The 20,386-nt window shown below is 44.9% G+C and overlaps 1 protein-coding gene across 3 annotated transcripts in view; it reads right to left on the reverse strand.

Moving 5' to 3' along the window:
* Positions 1 to 20,386, reverse strand: part of yes1 (YES proto-oncogene 1, Src family tyrosine kinase) — a 106,534-nt gene that overhangs the window by 51,940 nt on the left and 34,208 nt on the right. For all 3 annotated transcript variants that reach the window (XM_072467896.1, XM_072467895.1, XM_072467897.1), the window contains exons 2-3: positions 17,145 to 17,417; positions 937 to 1,036 (exon numbers count right to left, since the gene is read on the reverse strand). In XM_072467896.1, the coding sequence (XP_072323997.1) occupies positions 937 to 1,036; positions 17,145 to 17,409 (365 nt within the window). In that variant the 5' untranslated portion in view covers positions 17,410 to 17,417. The remainder of the gene's footprint in view (positions 1 to 936; positions 1,037 to 17,144; positions 17,418 to 20,386) is intronic.

A 20,386-nucleotide genomic window follows, 5' to 3' on the forward strand; every position in this document is an offset into this window, starting at 1 on the left:
GCGGGTTCAATTCCCATACCAGCCTCCCCGAACAAGCGGCGGAATGTGGGGACTAAGGGCTTTTCACAGCAACTTCATTGAAGCCTACTTCTGACAATAAGCGATTATTATTATAAACGTCAACTCTTTCTCTCTCCACAGATGCTGAAGGTTTGCTGAGTTTTTCCAGTATTTTCTATTTTTATTTCCGATTTTCAGCATCCGGAGCATTTTGCATTTATTTTAGTGTCAAATTCTTGTTGTTTATGATCACAATTTGAGTGGAAATGTCTGGGTGAGATATACATGCATAAAAATGAAGGTAATTGTCCATCAAATAAAATTATAAAATCTTGTGAATCCTACAGTATCTTAATAGGATTTCCTATTTTGCTTTTAGTTTCTCTCCACTTGTATATTGTAATTTCTATCAATGGTGACTACCATCTGCATCTTGAGAAACTAACTATTTTAGCAATGTCAATATGCGTCCAAAAGGAAAAAAGAAAATACTTCAGATGCTGGAAATCTGCAATAAAAACAAAAATTGCTGGAAATCTGCAATAAAAACAAAAATTGCTGGAGATTCTCAGTAGGCCAGGCTGTATCTGTGGAGAGAAACTGTTACTTTTCAGGTCGATGACCTTTCACCAGAACTCTGGCCATTGGCCTGAAACCTCTTGTTTTTCCTTACTGATGCTGCTTGGCCTGCTGAGTATCTCCAGCATTTTCTGTTTTCATTCAAGATACACATCTAGTGCAACTGCCAGAGGTTTGTGCTCCTGGTTTAAGTATGGTGATATCATCAATGCTTTTCAATGGAAACCAGTGATGAAGGGCTGCTTACAAGTTACTTGCAGCTTAGTGTAGCATAGTGTTTAAGCTCTTTGAGTTGATCATCACAAAATTCACTTAATTTGTAATAACCAGCCACCTCAAAAAGTCCAAAATACTTACGTATTGTTTATGATCTGGAATCTCTCACCCTTTTTGAAGGACAGATCTTCTGTTGTTCTCGCTTCATAATCGTATAAGGCCACAAAAATAGTTACTCCACCTTCAAGAAGATGCATAAACCTCAGTTACTCCCTTTTCTAAATTTGCAGTTTAAAAAAAATTATATTTCTAATACTGATACTCTAAACCACAAAAATTACTAACTTTATGGCAGAAAACAATAGCTACTACTGGTTCACACGCCTAGGCTTGCAAGTTATAAAAGTCTGCGTGAAGAGGAGATTCATGCAATGGACTTTAATCCATGTTCATTTAGATAACTAATTACTGCCAGCAGGCTTTCCTGTTCCGAAGCACACATGAGGCAACAGCCACAGCTTTTAGAAGACATCCATCAATGGAGTGAGATTGATCTTACCACCTCCCTCATTTTATTGAACATGACAGCAACTAATTAAACAACTTCACTTACACCAGAATTATATACGAGTGAAACGGCATGGATACATATGATTTACAAACTGCAGAAAGCTCAGCTGTGTCATATTGAAATAGTCGTGCTCTAAATACTTATAGTAAGATGTAATTTGATGAGACAAAGCCAACATCGCAAGGGCTAAAGTTGAAAAATACCGAGAAGATGGGTTAGAAAGCTGTGACTAGGTAACAGTTTTAAAAGCTTCAAGACTGCATTGTAATGAAAAATTGGCAGGAAGGAGTTCTGATTTTAGGAAGTAATAAGTTACTTCCTAAGTAGAAGAATATGCAATAATCTCTAATTGAAACGTGAGGATTTAGGGAAGAGGAAGCGTGTGCATAAGGATACACTTCTTAAATGCAGAGGACATCCGAGTTACAATAAAGATAATTGGGATATGGTGGCTGAGTGTTGAAAGAGCAAATAAATGGAGAGGCGAGGGTGAAGAGAAGGATTTCATGAAGAGTTTTCAAAGAGTTTTCAATCAGGGAAGGAGATGGCAAAGTAGAGGAAAGTGAGTAGAGAATTCAAAGTTCAATCTGAAGAAGAGACTGCCAATGGTGAACTGGGAGAAGAGATGACAAATCCAGTGTTGGAAGATTGATGGATCCATATATGGCTGGAAGGCAAATGATCAGTAAGCTAAGGTGAGACAAGGCCTTGGAGTGTTTCAAAAAAAGGATTTAAATTTTCAAATCAATGTGCTGGGACATTGGGAGATTTGGGAAGCATAGGGGTGACAGCAGTATGGAATATAAACTTGTGTAAGGTTGATGTGGAATGGTCGTTTACACTGACTTTGAAGAAGTCAAGCTTGGGTGTTGAAGGGCGAGTAGTGTTCTAGCAGATCGTAGAGATTTGGCAAAGGCAGTTAAACGTCATGAGGGAAACACCCCAATAAGTAATGGATTGGATGTAGGGAAGGAAGCAGAATGTAGAGTAAAACAGTGGCAGGGTTACAAAATTTCTGACTCATCAGCCTCCCTGGTTGCCATCAGAGACAAAGCAGTGAAAATAGCCTCCGAGATATGGGAGTAATATTAAAGTGGATAGGCCTGAATCTCATAGGCAATTAAGATTAAAGGTGAAGCCAACAAGGAATCACAGATGGCATCTAGTGGTTAAAATCGCAAGACATGAAGAATCTGTGGCCGAAAAATTGGAAGATTTTGACTGCTTTAGAGAAGACCATGGAAAAGACTCAAACTCTGATTGAAAAACGTAGAGAGAAAGGAAGGTTGCACGCAATAAAGATGTAAAATTTTAAGATTATTACTGACTCCAGAGTGGAATCACAGTGGAGCAAAAAGTGGATAAAACTGGGTGAGAAGTGGAAAAGAAAGTATTTAAAGGAGTGGAATAGAGTGAGGGAACTGAGTGAAAAAGGAAACAGTCTTGGGGAAGTTCTGACTTAATGGGAAAAAATATGTTCAGAGTATAAACCATGAACTACTGCCCAGTATAACGATTTGAGTGGAAGAAAGATGGTGACAAAAGGTAGACTGGAGGGTGAGTTTGTGATGTATTCTGGATAATTTCTGGGAACAGTACATTCTAGTGAAAACCAATGAGCAGGCTATTTTAGACCTGGTACTGTACAATCAGACAACAATAATTAATGACCTCGTTGTGAAGTAGCCTCTAGGCAACAGTGATTATAACATGATAGTATTTCACTTTCAGCTGGTAGTGTGGGTCTAAGACTAATGTCTTAAGCTTAAATAAAAGTAATTATGAGGTTATGAAAACAGTTAACTAAAGTGAACTGGGTAAATAGGTTAACCCGTAGGACAATACAGAAACAGTGGCAGACATTTAGAGATATAAATCGCAGTAAAAGAATACTCTATTCAGAAAGAAAGACTCTATAATCCGTGGTAAATTAAGGGTAGTATTAAATTGAAAGAAAAAAAGTATACAATAATGCACAGATTAGTGGTAGGTCATAAGATTGCACAGATTTTAGAAAACAGCAAAGAATGACAAAAAAAACGAGGAAGAAATTAGAGTAAGAGTGAAAGTTAGAAATATATAACGTAAGATTTTCTACAAGTAATTAAAAGGAAAAGTGTAACTAAAGTGAGCTTTGATTCCTTAGAGGCTGACACTGGGTAATTCATAATGGGAAACAAAGAAATGGCGGAAATGGCATTGTGTCCATCTTCACCCTGGAAGACGCAACAAATCCCAAGGATATTTGAAGATCAAGGGGCATAATGGAAGAAGGAACTTAAAACAATCACTAGGGAAAAGGTAATAGACAGAGTATTAGAACTAAAGGCAGACAACTTCATTGGATTTGATGGCCTGCATCCTTGGGCCTTAAAAATAGCTGCAGACAGTAGACGCATTGATTGTGATCTTCTAAAATTCCCTCGATTCTGGAAAGGTCCAAGTGGATTGGAAATTTGCAAATGTAATATCTCTATTCAAGTAAGGAGGAAGGCAGAAAGCAGGATATTATAGGCCAGTTAACTTAACATCTCTAATAAGGAAAATGCTAGAATCCATTATTAAGGAGGTAATAGCAAAATATTCGGGGAGGCGGTGGTGTAGTGGTATTGTCATTGGATGAGTAATCCAGAGACCCAGGGTAATGCTCTGGAGACCCGGGTTCAAATCCCACCAATAGAAAGAAATCTGGATTGAAAATGTTGAATAAAGCCATTGTCGGTTGTTATAAAAACAGAGCAAGCCACTCAGCCGAAGGGCAATTAGGGATGGACAATAAATGGTGCAGCCAGTGACACCCACATCGCATAAATGAACTAAAATAAAAATTTTAGAAATCGTAATACAATCAGAAAGAGTCGACATGGTTTAGTGAAAGAGAAATCACGTTTGACTTATTGATGACATTTCTTTGACGATCTAACAAGCAGGTTGGATAAAGAGAAACCAGTAGATACAGCGTATTTGGATTTCCAAAATGCATCAATAAGGTGCCTCATTAAAGGTTACAAAATGGAATAAGAGTTCATGTTGTAGGGGTAACTTATGAGCATGCACAGAGGATTGATTAACAGGAAACAAAGAACTGGGATAAATTTGTTACTTTTGGTTTGGCAAGCTGTAACTAGTGGAATGCCGTAGGGATCAGTGCTGGGGCCTCAATTATGTACAAGCTATATCAATGACTTTGACAAAGGTACCAAATGTATGGTAGCAAAATTTGTTGATATCACAAAGAGAGGTAGGAAAGTAAGTTGCAGAACTCTACAGTATAGAGAGACCTGGGTGCCCTGGTGCATGAGTCACAAAAAGTTAATTTATATGTACAGCAAGGCAATAGAAAGTGCCATCAAGCAACACTTACTCAGCAATAACCTGCTGACTAACACGCAGTTGAAGATACACCAAGGCCACTCAGACCCTGATCTCATAACAGTTTTGATTCAAACATTGAGAAAAGAGCTGAGCTCCAGAGATGAGGAGAGTCTGACTGCCCTTGACATGAAGGCAGCATTTGACTATGTGTGGCATCAAGGAGTCTGAACAAAAACGGACTCAATGGGAATCAGGCAAAATGCTCCACTGGATGGAGTCATACCTAGCACAGAGGAAGATGGTTGTGATTGTCGGTATTGAAAGTTGACAAGACACTGAGGCTGGATGAGATGCAACCAAAGGTATTACCATAAGACATAGGAGCGGAAGCAAGGCCATTCGGCCCATCGAGTCCATTCCACCATTCAATCATGGCTGATTTCAACTCCATTTACCCACTCTCTCTCCATAGCCCTTAATTCCTCGAGAAATCAAGAATTTATCAACTTCTGTCTTAAAGACACTCAACGTCCCGGCCTCCACCGCCCTCTGTGGCAATGAATTCCACAGACCCACCACTCTCTGGCTGAAGAAATTTCTCCTCATCTCTGTTCCTTTTATTCTAAGGCTGTGCCCTTGTATTGACAGAAGAATGGAAATTTCTGGGACAATGGGCATAATCTTCCAGTCTTCTCTAGACTCTGGGGAGGTGCCAGAGGACTGGAGAATTGCAAATGCAACACCCTTTTTCAAAAAAGGTTGTAAGGTAATCCCCAGCAATTACAGGCCAGTCAATTTACCATCAGTGGTGGCAAAATTCGAGAAACAATTATTTGGGATAGAATTAATGGCCACATGGAAAAATGTGGGTTGATTAGGAAGAGCCAGCATGGATTTCTAATAGAGAAATCATGTTTAACTAACTTGGAGGAGTTATTTTGAGGAGGTAACAGAAAAGGTCGATGAGGGTAATGCTGTTGTGTGGTATACATGGATTTTCAGAATGCATTTGATACAGCACCACACAACAGACTTGCAAGAACAGCTATAGCTCATGGAATAAAAGGGACAGTAGCAACATGGATACAAAATTGGCTAAATAATAGGAAGCAAAGAGTAATGGTCAATTAATATTTTTCTGGCTGGCTGGAAGGTTTGCTGTGGTGTTCCCTAGGAGTCAGTACTGGGACTCTTGCTTTTCGTGATATAGATGGATGATCTTGATCTTGGTGAGAAATTTCAAAATTTGCAGATGCCACAAAACTTGGAAGTATTGTAAACTGAGAAGAGGACATTGTAGAACTTCAAAAGGACATAGGCAGGTTGGTGGAACGGGCAGATAGATGGCAGATGAGGTTCAATGCAGAGTGTGAGGAGATGCATTTTGGTAGGAAGAACATGGAAAGACAATATAAAATCAGGGGTAAAATTCTTAAAGGGGTGCAGGAGCAGAGGGTCCTGGGTGTATTTGTGTAGAGATCATTGAAGGTGATAGGACAGGTGGAGAGAGCAATTAATAAAATGTAGTATTCTGGGTTTTATTAATAGGGCACAGAATACAAGGGCAAAGAGGTTATGCGGAATTTATACAAGACACTAATTGCACCTCAGCTGGAATATTGTGCACAGTTCTACGCACCACACTATAGAAAGGATGTGAACGCATGGTAGAGAGTGCAGAAAAGGTTTACAAGAATGGTTCCAGGGATGAGAAACTTCAATGAGGATAGTTTGGAGAGATTGAGACTATTCTCCTTGGACAGAAGAAGGCTAAGAGAAGATTTGATAAAGGTGTTCAAAATCATGAGGGGGCTGGACAGAGTAGATTGGGAGAAACTGTTTCCACTCGTAAAAAGAATCAAGAACAAGAGAGCACATATTTAAAGTAATTTGCAAAGAAGCAAATGTGGTGTGAGGAAAGACTTCACACAACAGGTAGTTTGGGTTTGGAGTGCACTGTCTAAAAGAGTGGTGGAGGTACGTGCAATTGAGGCATACATTGCAGACATGATGACATTGCAGCCACAATGAGCCAAATGTGCCATAACAATTTTATATTCTGGTTGAAGTTATACCGAGCACAAAGAAATGAAAAAAGAATGAAATGAAAATCACTTGTTGTCACAAGTAGGCTTCAAATGAAGTTACTGTGAAAAGCCCCTAGTCGCCACATTCAGGCGCCTGTTCGGGGAGGCTGGTACGGGAATTGTACGGCTGCTGACCTGCCTTGGTCTGCTTTAAAAGCCAGCTATTTAGCCGTGCTAAACTAGCCCCTAAATGGCTGTGGCTGTTGGAGGTTAATCACCTCAGTTCCAGGACATCACTGCAGGAATTCCTCAGAGTAGTGTCCAAGGTCCAACCATTTTCAGCTGGTTCAGTGACCTTCCTTCCACCATAAGGTCAGAAGTGGGGATGTTCGTTGATCATTGCGCAATGTTCAGCATCATTACGACTCCTCAAATGCTGAAGCATTCCACGTGTAGCAAGGCCTGGCCAATGTTCATCTTGGGCTTATAAGTAGCAAGTTACGTTCATGCCATACAATTACCAGGCAATGACTTATCTCCGACGAGAGAATTCAACCATCTTCCCATGTCATTCAATGGCATTACCATTGTTAAATCTCCCAGTATCAACATCCTGGGGTTTGCCATTGACCGGAAATTGAACTCAAACTATATAAATAGTGTGGCTACAAGTAGGTCAGATGCTTGGAATTCAACAACAACTCACCTCCCAACCCACAAAAGCCTTATAACCATCTATAAGATGGGCAACATGATAGCACAGTGGTTAGCACCATGGCTTCACATCAACAGGGTCTCAGGTTCGATTCCTGGCTTGAGTCACTGTCTGTGCCGAGTTTGCACGTTCTCCCCGTTTCTGCATAGGTTTCCTCCGGGTGCTCCGGTTTCCTCCCACAAGTCCCGAATGACGCGCTATTAGGTAATTTGGACACCTAGGTAATTAGGTAATTAGATAGATTAGATGGGATTACGGGGAGAGGGCGGGGGGGCGCGTGGGGGGAGGGGGCGCGTGGGGGGAGGGGGCGCGTGGGGGGAGGGGGCGCGTGGGGGGAGGGGGCGCGTGGGGGGAGGGGGCGCGTGGGGGGAGGGGGCGCGTGGGGGGAGGGGGCGCGTGGGGGGAGGGGGCGCGTGGGGGGAGGGGGCGCGTGGGGGGAGGGGGCGCGTGGGGGGAGGGGGCGCGTGGGGGGAGGTGGCGCGTGGGGGGAGGGGGCGCGTGGGGGGAGGGGGCGCGTGGGGGGAGGGGGCGCGTGGGGGGAGGGGGCGCGTGGGGGGAGGGGGCGCGGGGGGGGGAGGGGGCGCGGGGGGGGAGGGGGCGCGGGGGGGGAGGGGGCGCGGGGGGGGGAGGGGGCGCGGGGGGGGGAGGGGGCGCGGGGGGGGAGGGGGCGCGGGGGGGGAGGGGGCGCGGGGGGGGGAGGGGGCGCGGGGGGGGGGGAGGGGGCGCGGGGGGGGGAGGGGGCGCGGGGGGGGGAGGGGGCGCGGGGGGGGGAGAGGGCGCGCGGAGAGAGGGCGCGCGGAGAGAGGGCGCGCGGAGAGAGGGCGCGCGGAGAGAGGGCGCGCGGAGAGAGGGCGCGCGGAGAGAGGGCGCGCGGGGCTGGGGCCGAGGCGCGCGGGGCTGGGGCCGAGGCGCGCGGGGCTGGGGCCGAGGCGCGCGGGGCTGGGGCCGAGGCGCGCGGGGCTGGGGCCGAGGCGCGCGGGGCTGGGGCCGAGGCGCGCGGGGCTGGGGCCGAGGCGCGCGGGGCTGGGGCCGAGGCGCGCGGGGCTGGGGCCGAGGCGCGCGGGGCTGGGGCCGAGGCGCGCGGGGCTGGGGCCGAGGCGCGCGGGGCTGGGGCCGAGGCGCGCGGGGCTGGGGCCGAGGCGCGCGGGGCTGGGGCCGAGGCGCGCGGGGCTGGGGCCGAGGCGCGCGGGGCTGGGGCCGAGGCGCGCGGGGCTGGGGCCGAGGCGCGCGGGGCTGGGGCCGAGGCGCGCGGGGCTGGGGCCGAGGCGCGCGGGGCTGGGGCCGAGGCGCGCGGGGCTGGGGCCGAGGCGCGCGGGGCTGGGGCCGAGGCGCGCGGGGCTGGGGCCGAGGCGCGCGGGGCTGGGGCCGAGGCGCGCGGGGCTGGGGCCGAGGCGCGCGGGGCTGGGGCCGAGGCGCGCGGGGCTGGGGCCGAGGCGCGCGGGGCTGGGGCCGAGGCGCGCGGGGCTGGGGCCGAGGCGCGCGGGGCTGGGGCCGAGGCGCGCGGGGCTGGGGCCGAGGCGCGCGGGGCTGGGGCCGAGGCGCGCGGGGCTGGGGCCGAGGCGCGCGGGGCTGGGGCCGAGGCGCGCGGGGCTGGGGCCGAGGCGCGCGGGGCTGGGGCCGAGGCGCGCGGGGCTGGGGCCGAGGCGCGCGGGGCTGGGGCCGAGGCGCGCGGGGCTGGGGCCGAGGCGCGCGGGGCTGGGGCCGAGGCGCGCGGGGCTGGGGCCGAGGCGCGCGGGGCTGGGGCCGAGGCGCGCGGGGCTGGGGCCGAGGCGCGCGGGGCTGGGGCCGAGGCGCGCGGGGCTGGGGCCGAGGCGCGCGGGGCTGGGGCCGAGGGCGCGGGGCTGGGGCCGAGGCGCGCGGGGCTGGGGCCGAGGCGCGCGGGGCTGGGGCCGAGGCGCGCGGGGCTAGGGCCGAGGCGCGCGGGGCTAGGGCCGAGGCGCGCGGGGCTAGGGCCGAGGCGCGCGGGGCTAGGGCCGAGGCGCGCGGGGCTAGGGCCGAGGCGCGCGGGGCTAGGGCCGAGGCGCGCGGGGCTAGGGCCGAGGCGCGCGGGGCTAGGGCCGAGGCGCGCGGGGCTAGGGCCGAGGCGCGCGGGGCTAGGGCCGAGGCGCGCGGGGCTAGGGCCGAGGCGCGCGGGGCTAGGGCCGAGGCGCGCGGGGCTGGGGCCGAGGCGCGTGGGGCTGGGGCCGAGGCGCGTGGGGCTAGGGCCGAGGCGCGTGGGGCTAGGGCCGAGGCGCGTGGGGCTCGGGCCGAGGCGCGTGGGGCTCGGGCCGAGGCGCGTGGGGCTCGGGCCGAGGCGCGTGGGGCTCGGGCCGAGGCGCGTGGGGCTCGGGCCGAGGCGCGTGGGGCTCGGGCCGAGGCGCGTGGGGCTGGGGCCGAGGCGCGTGGGGCTGGGGCCGAGGCGCGTGGGGCTGGGGCCGAGGCGCGTGGGGCTAGGGCCGAGGCGCGTGGGGCTAGGGCGGAGGCGCGTGGGGCTAGGGCGGAGGCGCGTGGGGCTAGGGCGGAGGCGCGTGGGGCTAGGGCGGAGGCGCGTGGGGCTAGGGCGGAGGCGCGTGGGGCTAGGGCGGAGGCGCGTGGGGCTAGGGCGGAGGCGCGTGGGGCTAGGGCGGAGGCGCGTGGGGCTAGGGCGGAGGCGCGTGGGGCTAGGGCGGAGGCGCGTGGGGCTAGGGCGGAGGCGCGTGGGGCTAGGGCGGAGGCGCGTGGGGCTAGGGCGGAGGCGCGTGGGGCTAGGGCGGAGGCGCGTGGGGCTAGGGCGGAGGCGCGTGGGGCTAGGGCGGAGGCGCGTGGGGCTAGGGCGGAGGCATGTGGGGATAGGGTGGAGGTGTGTGGATAGGGTGCACTTTCCAGGGGCCTGTGCAGACTCAATGGACTGAATGGCTTCCTACTGTACTGTAAATTCTATGATTCTATGAACAGAAGCGTTACCACTGACCCTTGTGGGGTTATATTGGTGAGCTTTTCTGCTCAGACATTACTCGAGCAGTCTGTGTCTTTCAGCCATAGGAATTAGGAGGAGGAGCCACACATGAATCTAGCCTGATATTTTGCCATCCCTTCCCTGAGACCACATTCTATGAATCAGCCATATTAGATTTGACAGTGCCAAACACTTTGCTGAAATGTAAGCAAACAACCACCGCTTGGTCTTTATCCACCAGATGAGCAACTTCCTCAAAAGGATTCTAGTAAATTGGTCAGACTTGCCTTGTTCCATCTGACCCCATCCTTGTTTTCTTTAAGGTTTTGTCTTCCATATGATCTCAATGTTCCCCCACAATCAAGGCATGATTTACAAGTCTGCCTATTTTTAAGATCAAGTTACTTTCAGATCCATTAGGATGTTATTTCACACCAAGAGTTTTGCAAGAAGTCAGAGGAAATCTGCAATTCCTTCAGTTTACCCTGTGTGTACTCTTTTGAGGAAACTGATCACTCATGGTGCTAATAAAGACTGCACCAGAATTTTCAAGGCGATGGCGAATCTGAAAGATCAAAAGGGTTTCCATGATTTTAGAATGCACCGATACAAGAGCAATAGCATTGTCTGAAGGCAGAAGGAGCTCATCATGCAGAAATAGGGTGAATAGGAACACATTTTCATGGAGATAAAAGTAAAGGTGAGTCCAGAGGCAGATCACCCATAATCGCATCCAATTCTGCAGCAGGCTCAAGGGGCTTCTGTTCCTATTTCTTATGTTCTAGCTTGTGGGTGTTATGACAAATGTCAAGATCCGAGAATGGAGTATCAAAAGAACTACAGATAAAATGTGATGTTGGTATATTGGTAAAATGAAAAGAGCAATGCTGAGAGTTATTTTTCTCTTGAGGTCTTTGAAGTGAGAATCAGAGGGGAGAATGAAGCAAGATTTCTCTTCAGAACATCCAACACAAGTAAGATGCCTTCTTGTTCAGTAGTTTCCATTAAATTCCATGGATTAAAAATCCACACATCTTTCATCATATATTCTGAATTTAAGTTCACATACTGCGTATATTTATATTCAATTAATAAATAATTACATAAAGTACTCTGATTAATCTACCAGTAGAAGTGTTTTAAAGGAAGGAACGCTAACATTCCAAAGCTTAAGCATATTCGTTTATGTGCTACAAAGCTGGTCTTTCACATTGCTATCAAAAGAAATAACCAACAATGTCTGTATGCCATGGGGGATTTTTACAGGACTACTATATCCTTTTGCAAGTCTGCATCATTGTGCTGTTATATTGGTCAGTTGACTTTCTACTCTGCTGTATATGAGGTTTCATTTTTAATTGGATTCTTGGTTCCTTAGTTCCAGAAAACAAGATTTAAATAGGGATGTAAAAATAATCTAACAAAGGGAAAGGGAGAGGAAAGCAAGTATCTTTGTATGTGGAGGCTAAGCCTTTTAAAGAAGGCCACGTCAATAGTAGCTAATCAATAATATTCTTTCTCATTCCTTTAATCTTTTTATACCAACCAGAATAAAGACAACAGCATAAAAACAGCAGTGGAAGTATGATGGCTTATCATTTCCAGGCTACACTATTGCCCTCAAATCCATGATAATCTCGAGAGAAAGCATGCAAATTGTTCTGGATTGTTGCTTTAGAAATGCTTCTTTTCTTATCAATTGCCTCCTTTCTAGAAGGCTGGAGTTTGACTCCACAACCAATCAGTAAATTGCATTTCTATAGTCACCTAATGTAATAAATATTCCATTGTGAAAACAAGTGTGGAGCATTGGATTTTAGGAAAGACGAAGGAGGCACATTTAGACTTTAAGGAAGCTTTGGAAGGAGGGAAAGAGCTGAAGTTTGCTGGTGTTTAGTTATGTAGATCCAAGTGGCCATTATTTCTGTTAACTTCAAAAGTGAGTGTAAGCAGCCTATTTGACTTTGTGCTGGGAGCATACAAAAAACGAACCCTTCACCTAACAACCACAAATGAGTGTCTAGGAACCACAATGATGTAACCTCTGTAGCTGAGAGATGTTGTTTTAGCAGTTTATCATGGTTCGAGACTTTTGATTATTTTGTTTTCCTCAGAGGATTTGAAATAATCAGCACATGTACTTGTTTTAAATTCAGAGGTTGATATAAAAAAATCAGGCTGCAAGAGACTGCCAGGTTTAATGTATCCATGAATCAACTACCCTTAATAATGTCCACAATGACTGGGACAATTAAGCAATTCATTGTTTCTGATGGCCTAACAAAAACACACCTGTTACAGGAGGGACAATTCCATTCATGTGAACCCAGGATGGCTGCTGAGAATATACTCTTGGAAGAGGAGGTAGTCTGTTTGGTTGACAAGCCTACAGGCGAATGTCTGAATTGGGAAGGAGTCGAATGCCCCACCCTTCCACATCCTGTGAATGCTCAAGAATATAGAAAAAGAGACAAATGGACAGGTAGTGAGGTTTTAAAATGTAAGATTGTGTAAACCACAATAAAGGTAAGTTTTTGAGGTTAGCAGTTTTAGAGAAAGAAAAGTAATACCAAAAACAAGTCAGTTAGCACACAAAGACAGAGTGCATGGCTTATTATATTTTCCAAGAAGAGAACAGAGTTGAATGAATAAAATGGGATTTGCTTTAACAATTTATTTGCTTACTCGCTTGTTGAAAGATAAAGCAATTTAACTATTTGCATCAGATCTCATCTCACCAGCATTTCTGCGTATTGAACATCTGAAAACGCACACATGATGATACATGCAAAAGATGCAATATGTAATTCAGATAATACCGGTCGGTTATTCTACCACATAATTAAATATTGGGCAGCATAGTCTCAGCCCCCAAAACATAACATTTTGGGAAAGGGTATACTAGTTACTTGACAAAACTGCTTGGAATGAACAGGTGACTTTTGACCAACAATTCCCAAAACCCGCCACACTGAAGGGTTTGCCCAACTCATTAGTTCCTTGTAGATTAACTGAATAGAAACAGTATACAACAGTTAGTCAAGGACTGTTATTGCTACATTCTGCTGTAGAAGATGAACCAGATGAACTAAAGCCTTTCTTCAGCTAGGAATTCTCACACACCGTGGTCAGCTAGCAATACAGAATGAGGATAAGATTTGACATTTTATGAATCCATATGGTTTAGAAAGTCACTGAAAAATCTCTTGGATTGCGGAGCCGCACAAATAAATGGCTGGGTAGAATCCTTTGCACATTCCATCAAGATAAGGCTGCTACACAAGTCAAATGACCCAGCAAACACTGCTTTGGATCAATTCCATTGGTTGGACAACCATGATATTCTATGCAAATTTCAAAACTAGCAGAAAGGCAAAAATGACCTGAATTACGCCAATTAAAGTATATCTAAAGTGCTGATAGTGAAATAGGCTGAGGAAAATAACTGATGCTCTTTGGAAGGTGAAATTTTGCCTAAACATTTTGAATCAGATGAACTAGCAATAAGCAGCTTTGGTAACTTCCAGTGAAAGCAAAAAGATTAACAGAGAATAATGTAATCAATACATTTTCTCATCTTCCCCTACTTCCATTTTTTGATAATTTTAAATTGTGACCTATATTTTCTGATATCAAGAGTAACATATTAATTTCAAATTGGATAATCAACATTATGATTAGATAACCCAGATATATTTGCAATCTTGCTGAAGTGAAAGCCAATAGATAAGTCCACATGCCTTGGGAAGGGTTGGGGTGGGGTAAAGAGAGAGAAGGGAAAGGATACATCATAATTTGAGCTGATCTTGTTTATATGTGCATGTCGAGTAAATATTATTGGATTCTGATCAATTGTAGAACTCTTACCACCATTTTACTCAAAACAGACTAGTGATTAAAGCTGAAACACTGTCACATTATGGACTAACCATTTACTATTTTACTCAGATAAGCTGTCATGCAAGCAAATGCTTTTCTTTTAAAAAAAAAAAAATTTTTTTTAGAGTACCCAATTATTTTTTTTCCAATTAAGGGGCAATTTAGCGTGGCCAATCCACCAAACCTGCACATCTTTTTTGGGTTGTGGGGGCGAAACCCACGCAAACACGGGGAGATTGTGCAAACTCCACACGGACAGTGACCCAGGGCCGGGATTCGAACCCAGGTCCTTAGCGCCATAGGCATCAATGCTAACCACCGTGCCACCGTGCTGCCCCAGCAAATGCTTTTCTAAGCAGAAAACAGGCTTGGAGGAAAGAACTAAAGATGTGGTTGGGGTGAAGACCACATGATAAAAACAGTAGAATGCATCAAATTTCTTAAAACGATGTAAATGTCATGTGTTTTATCTTCACCTACTTGAATGTTCCTGGCCAACAACTGTAGAATAAATGTTATGACTCACATGACTACTGATTTTAAGATCTATAAAAACATCTAGAAAAGATGGTGATTTCACTTTGTGTAGGAAAGTTGATCACCCCTAAACAACTCCATAGATGGTCATGATTGCTATATTTTGGGAGACAAAGTGGCCACAAATGTTTAAGGCTCCAAGACTGGTCCTATTCTATTCTAGAAATATAGTACTCTGAAACCACCCAAAGAATCAATTGAATGGCCACTAAAGAAGATCAGATCTTCCAACTTTACTCTTCATTTAAAATGGAGCTAGCTGGCTGCAATTGAAAGGGAGATTATGATGTATAGTTTTGATTATGTTCATTTTTGCTCAGGTTAATGAATGAATGTAATGTAAATTTATAAAACAAGCAATGCAAAATAGAAGCAATCCAAGTAAAATTTGCCCATTTATAATGTACACACAGAAGACATGTGGTGTGGTCATAATGGTAATCGTCATTGCTAGCACGTCCACCAAGGAGAAGCAGTTGAGCAAAACATTAGAATCAACCTAGCCCCTATTTACACTACATTTGTGATGAGGTGTGACAGGGACATGCGACATACATAACAGCAGCACCCTCATTTTTAAGGTCACCTAATTCAAAAACACATTTTTCTGGCTGGACGTTTTATTCATATGCTGCGATAACAAATATGGGTTCAACAACCTACTTCATTAGAAATTATGTCATTTTGCAACCTAGCTGCAAAATGTTACATTGTTACCACATATGGTTGGAATTTAAAGGGCCAAGGTCAGTTTTGCAACACTGATGCTGCAACATACTTTGGTCAAACAATGGTTAAGATGTGGATACGACAGATAAGTGGCCATAGCATAGCAACAACCCAGAAGCCAAGAGTTCAAATCCCATCATGAAAAGTAGTGATATTGAACTTAATTTTTCACATATAAATGGCAATATGTAATAACAAAAACAGGTTCACTCGTCTTTCAGGGAAGAGAAATTGTCGCTCCTACCCAGTCAGACAGATTTGTGACTCCAGGACCATAAAAGTGGCCCTACTTTTCAGTGCAACAAAGGATCACCCACGGGCAGAGAATAAATAACAAAAGAATACCTCCACATGGAGGGTTCCTGATGTTGTCCAGGAAATTGCCAAGTAGAATTAAAAAAGCAAACGTAAATCAAATGAGGACAGTCACAAACTAATCTGACAGCATGTCTATAGTGGTCTGGGAGCATGATGCATGTCCATTTTAGGGCATCATTTTTGGCATGGATGGGAGCACAAGATGGAAGAATGTCACATTGGAAGAAAAAGAAACCAAAACAATGAAGGAAAGTTGTACTTTTGTACCTTGAAACTGGAGTGAAGCGACTTACACTGCTGAAATTATGAAAGGATGGTGCCCCTATCACACAAACACAAATTGTTTGGTCTAACTTGCCATATGGTTTCAGCTGATGTTTTGCTCAACTGCCACTTTGTCACTGTGCCTGAAAAAGGTGTTCTGACTGTAACAAGCATTGAGGATAAACAATATTTTAATCACATTTACGTCTATAACGCTTCTAGTTAGGATGTAAAAGCTGAGGCAACAAAAGCTCAAGTCAAATGCAAAATTTGACCAAGATTTTAAAATCACAGTCAAAACTAAAACTAAGTTGGGAGTTTTAGTTCAACAAAACATTGCTTGTTTTATGAGTAATGTGCTGTCCAAATGTAGAAAATTTAATTAGGTTGTACCTATTATGGCCTTTGAAAATTAAGTTCAACTGGGTAATAATTTGACTCTGGGTTCAATCATCCTGTAAGTCTAAAATCCTATCCAAAGGAATTTTAGCAACTGAGCACTTGTTTGCATCCTTCTCTAAAGTGTACAGAGTGCATGCGACTCTGGAGCAAGACATACATCTTCACAGGCAACATGCAATTACTTATGTAATAAAAATAGAAAATACAGGGTGAACTCAATAGGTCTGGTAGAATCCGTGGAGAGAGAAACAGATCCAGCCAGACCTGAGTTTATCTAGCATTTTCTGTTTGTATTTCAAATTTCCAGCATCTGCAGTATTTTGCTTTTATTTGTGCAATTACCTACGGGTTGATTATCCAAATAAATCTTCCGAACTCACAGCGAATACACCATGGTGTCCAAAAATTGTTTTGTCACTATCAGAGTTTCATTATTCAGTAATGCAAGGTCATTTTCCCAAAAATGCTATGCAGTATCATCTGACCCTGGCAATCTCTTGAAAAGCTACAGATGCATCCTTAACATACATTAGCAGTTTGCAGAAATTCTACTAACTCTTAAAAAAAATCATTTTTGTAATGCCAAGTCTAACTCTAGTATGGCAGTCTGTTTGCAAATTGTAGAATGCAAAGTAGAAAAGGGGATTCATATGCTCCAAAGTTGATGTTGTAACTCACCTGCAACACCAGTTGTGTACTGGCTTGGCACAATTGTAAATGATGAAGAAGCACCTCCAAATGGTGCCATACCAGCTGAACCACCAAATGGTGTGATGGAATGTTTGTTGAAATTACCCGATGGTCCCTTTGATGCTGGTGACTGTGTTAGTTGGGTGGGATCTGGGCCATATTGAGTAATATGTGCACCAACAGTTCCGGTCGTGTCACCTGGTCTGTACTTCATAGCTGGCTCTTTGTCCTCCTTGCTCTTTATGCAACCCATGATTGAAGCTGCAAATAAGAGAAAAATATTAGTGTGCACTATAAAACTAATATCCAGAACAACCTTTAAATATAAGTACATAGGCAAAGACAGAGCACAGAAATACAACAAATTCACGGAAGGACAAAATCACCCGAGACTAAAGCAATGCACTTGCCTGCTCACACAGTGGTAACAATAAAGGAATGAAACCATGAAAAGGTGAGACTAATTATTAGGGCTAATAAACATAAAATTATGTAACTTAGTGTTTAACTGGTGGACAATATAAGTAACTCCTCACCAAACTGTCAGGCCTTAGATATGAAACGCTGAGGTTCAAGTTTCCAAACCTTAGGCAGCATTGCCCGACAGAGACATCAATGTGAGAGTGACCAAAGGTGAGGGGACAGCAATGATAGCGGATCAGGTCAGGCCAGGAGATCGGGTCAGGAAACAAAGAGCAAAAAGCCAAGCAGCGAGTTAATTTTTGTAGGATGGATTAAATTTTTTAGCGAAGAGATTTTGATTGTGTGAGTATAGAAGGATTCACACTGTATTTAGGGATTTTTGATGGCAGGTTAGGATATTTTGGATAGTGAAGGATTTGCAAGCAAAACAGTTGATATGAAACCAATTTTCCGTATGTGTGGAAATGTTTTGTCAGAAAAGCAAGTGGCTGTGTTGGACTTTATGCTTGGCCAGATTCTCCCTGACCCAAAAATATTTTAAAATCATAAGCATCCCAATCACTGGCTGTGATACGTGAATCCAGAATCCTGTTTTTGAAAGGATGAACACCTTGGACTGACAACCTCTAAAACAATGTGTAGTTTGGTTACATGCATAACATTGAACGGGGACTAGCACTTACTAAATAGCCTCTCTCATATTAATAAAAGCAAAACGCAATGGATGCTGGAAATATGAAATAAAAACAGAAGTTGCAGAAGTATTGAGCATGTCTGCCAACATCTTAATGTTTCGAGTCAAATAGGAGGATTCTTCTTTGGGTTCTGGAGAAGTCACAATCAACTCAAAACATTAACTGTTTTTCTGCCCACAGATGGTGCCGGATTAAGCTCTCACATTGGCTACCTAATATAAATCTCTACAAACTCTGCAATTTACTAAAGAATTCTAATTTTTAGACCCAAGCATCAAATTAGATTTTTAGTATCAGCTGACAGAAATCAAGGTCCAGACGGAAGTTTTTCCCCAGGTACCAGCGGGCAAATGTTTCTGTTAATTATCAGTAATGAGGCATTAGCTGAGGAAAGCTCCACTGTCGAGCAGAATGGCACTAACAAATGAACATCAGCAGTTTGTTAAAGTTTGTTCATTATTAACTTCACAAAAATGCTCTACAGCATGTTTCTAGTTTTTCACAAGTCAGCCTGCAGCAGCTGACTCTGTGAGATCTGCTAAGGAAAGCTGTAGCTGATCTTCCCAAAGTAAATGCTCAACGTCAAAATATCTGACCACCCGAGAAAATTATATTCAGAAACAGTGAAACCTGCAAGAAATTACCAATTGAAAGGCCATCAAAACTAAAGGCTGAAACCATTTTAATCAGCTTTAATTTTTTAAGTCATAAGATTCATTTACAGAAACCTGGAAAGTAAAATTGCCCACAAATGTACCAATTACTGTCCATATATGGACGAGATGTAATCTTAAACGGTGTTCAATACTAAAATCTGCAACAATGATATCTTGCATTTGTTACAGAACATCTGATCTGTATCTCACAAAGAAAGCACCTCACACACAAATTAATAATTTTGAAACAAAAAATGATTTTTTATGTAGGCAAACATAGCAGCCATTTTACATACAACTAGAGTTCAAACACGTTAAATGATTATGTCAGTTTTACTGATTAAGAGGGAATTACTGCCCAGGATACCGGTCGAATTTCCTGCGCTTCTAATAGCTTTCAGGGACCAGTTAGCTCAGTTGGCTAGGTGGCTGGTGTGTGGTTCAATATACATCCAACAGTGCAGGCTCAATAGAAAGGGTTTAATCAGTTTCACAACTGATTAAAAAAGATTGCCAGCCGAAGCAAGGTTCACACGTTGTAGCAGCATGTATGACTTCTAAATCCACTATGTAAATGCTTGAAACTTAAACAACCAAATATGCTTCTGGCAAACTCATTATTATTATTTATTTAAAACACAATTCCCAACAATGTAAGACTGAAAACTATCACTTTCTACCAAGTTGTCAGTCACCTGCGAATTTAATTCTTTCTTGATTATATAATACTGTTTAACTAGTAGAATAAAGAAAAACATATGGCAGCAAAAAAGCAAGGAGGGAACAAAATGCTGTATCACCATGCCTAAAGGTAGCAATTGAGTATATGAAACCTATGCATCCCCTCCTTGCCTGATGGTAGAAACATCCTTAAAGGAAGAAACACAAGTTCTCCACCACCCCCTCTTTTTAGGGATTACAGAGAAAAGCACACAAGTATATTTAACTTTGTTGGCTTGACGAGACAGCTGGGATGGACATCTACTTTTTCGGTCAGCTGCTTGAAATTCACAAAGTAGGTTCCTTTCACTTTCAAACCAGGACAGCTGATAGAAAGATCACCCCAGCTGTGATCTCAATGCCATAGAGCTTAAAAACATAAAATTTCAAATTCCTTTGGTAACATTTGTTTGGGAAAACAGCAGCTGTATTAAAAAGAATGCAACCTGATGCACATGGAGAAAAAAACAAGCATTACGTATAACTCCATTTAACACCATCAACCGATCTGACTATTTGTTCAGGTAAACAGACTCCATTTTCCTTCAAAGTAAGTGCCATGTGTTTACAGATACGTCTTTGCACCATCTCCTAATATTTTTCTAATGCTATTTTGGCTAGGGAGAAAGCTTCTGGTAGTTACAGCACTTCATTGAAAAGAATGTCAGCCATTGCAAGGTAAACAGGTCTAAATCAAATCCCAATTCATTTCGTCATTTCAAGGCTAATAGGTTTA

Source organism: Scyliorhinus torazame, chromosome 11 (genome assembly GCF_047496885.1).
Source record: "Scyliorhinus torazame isolate Kashiwa2021f chromosome 11, sScyTor2.1, whole genome shotgun sequence".
Classification (NCBI taxonomy): domain Eukaryota; kingdom Metazoa; phylum Chordata; class Chondrichthyes; order Carcharhiniformes; family Scyliorhinidae; genus Scyliorhinus; species Scyliorhinus torazame.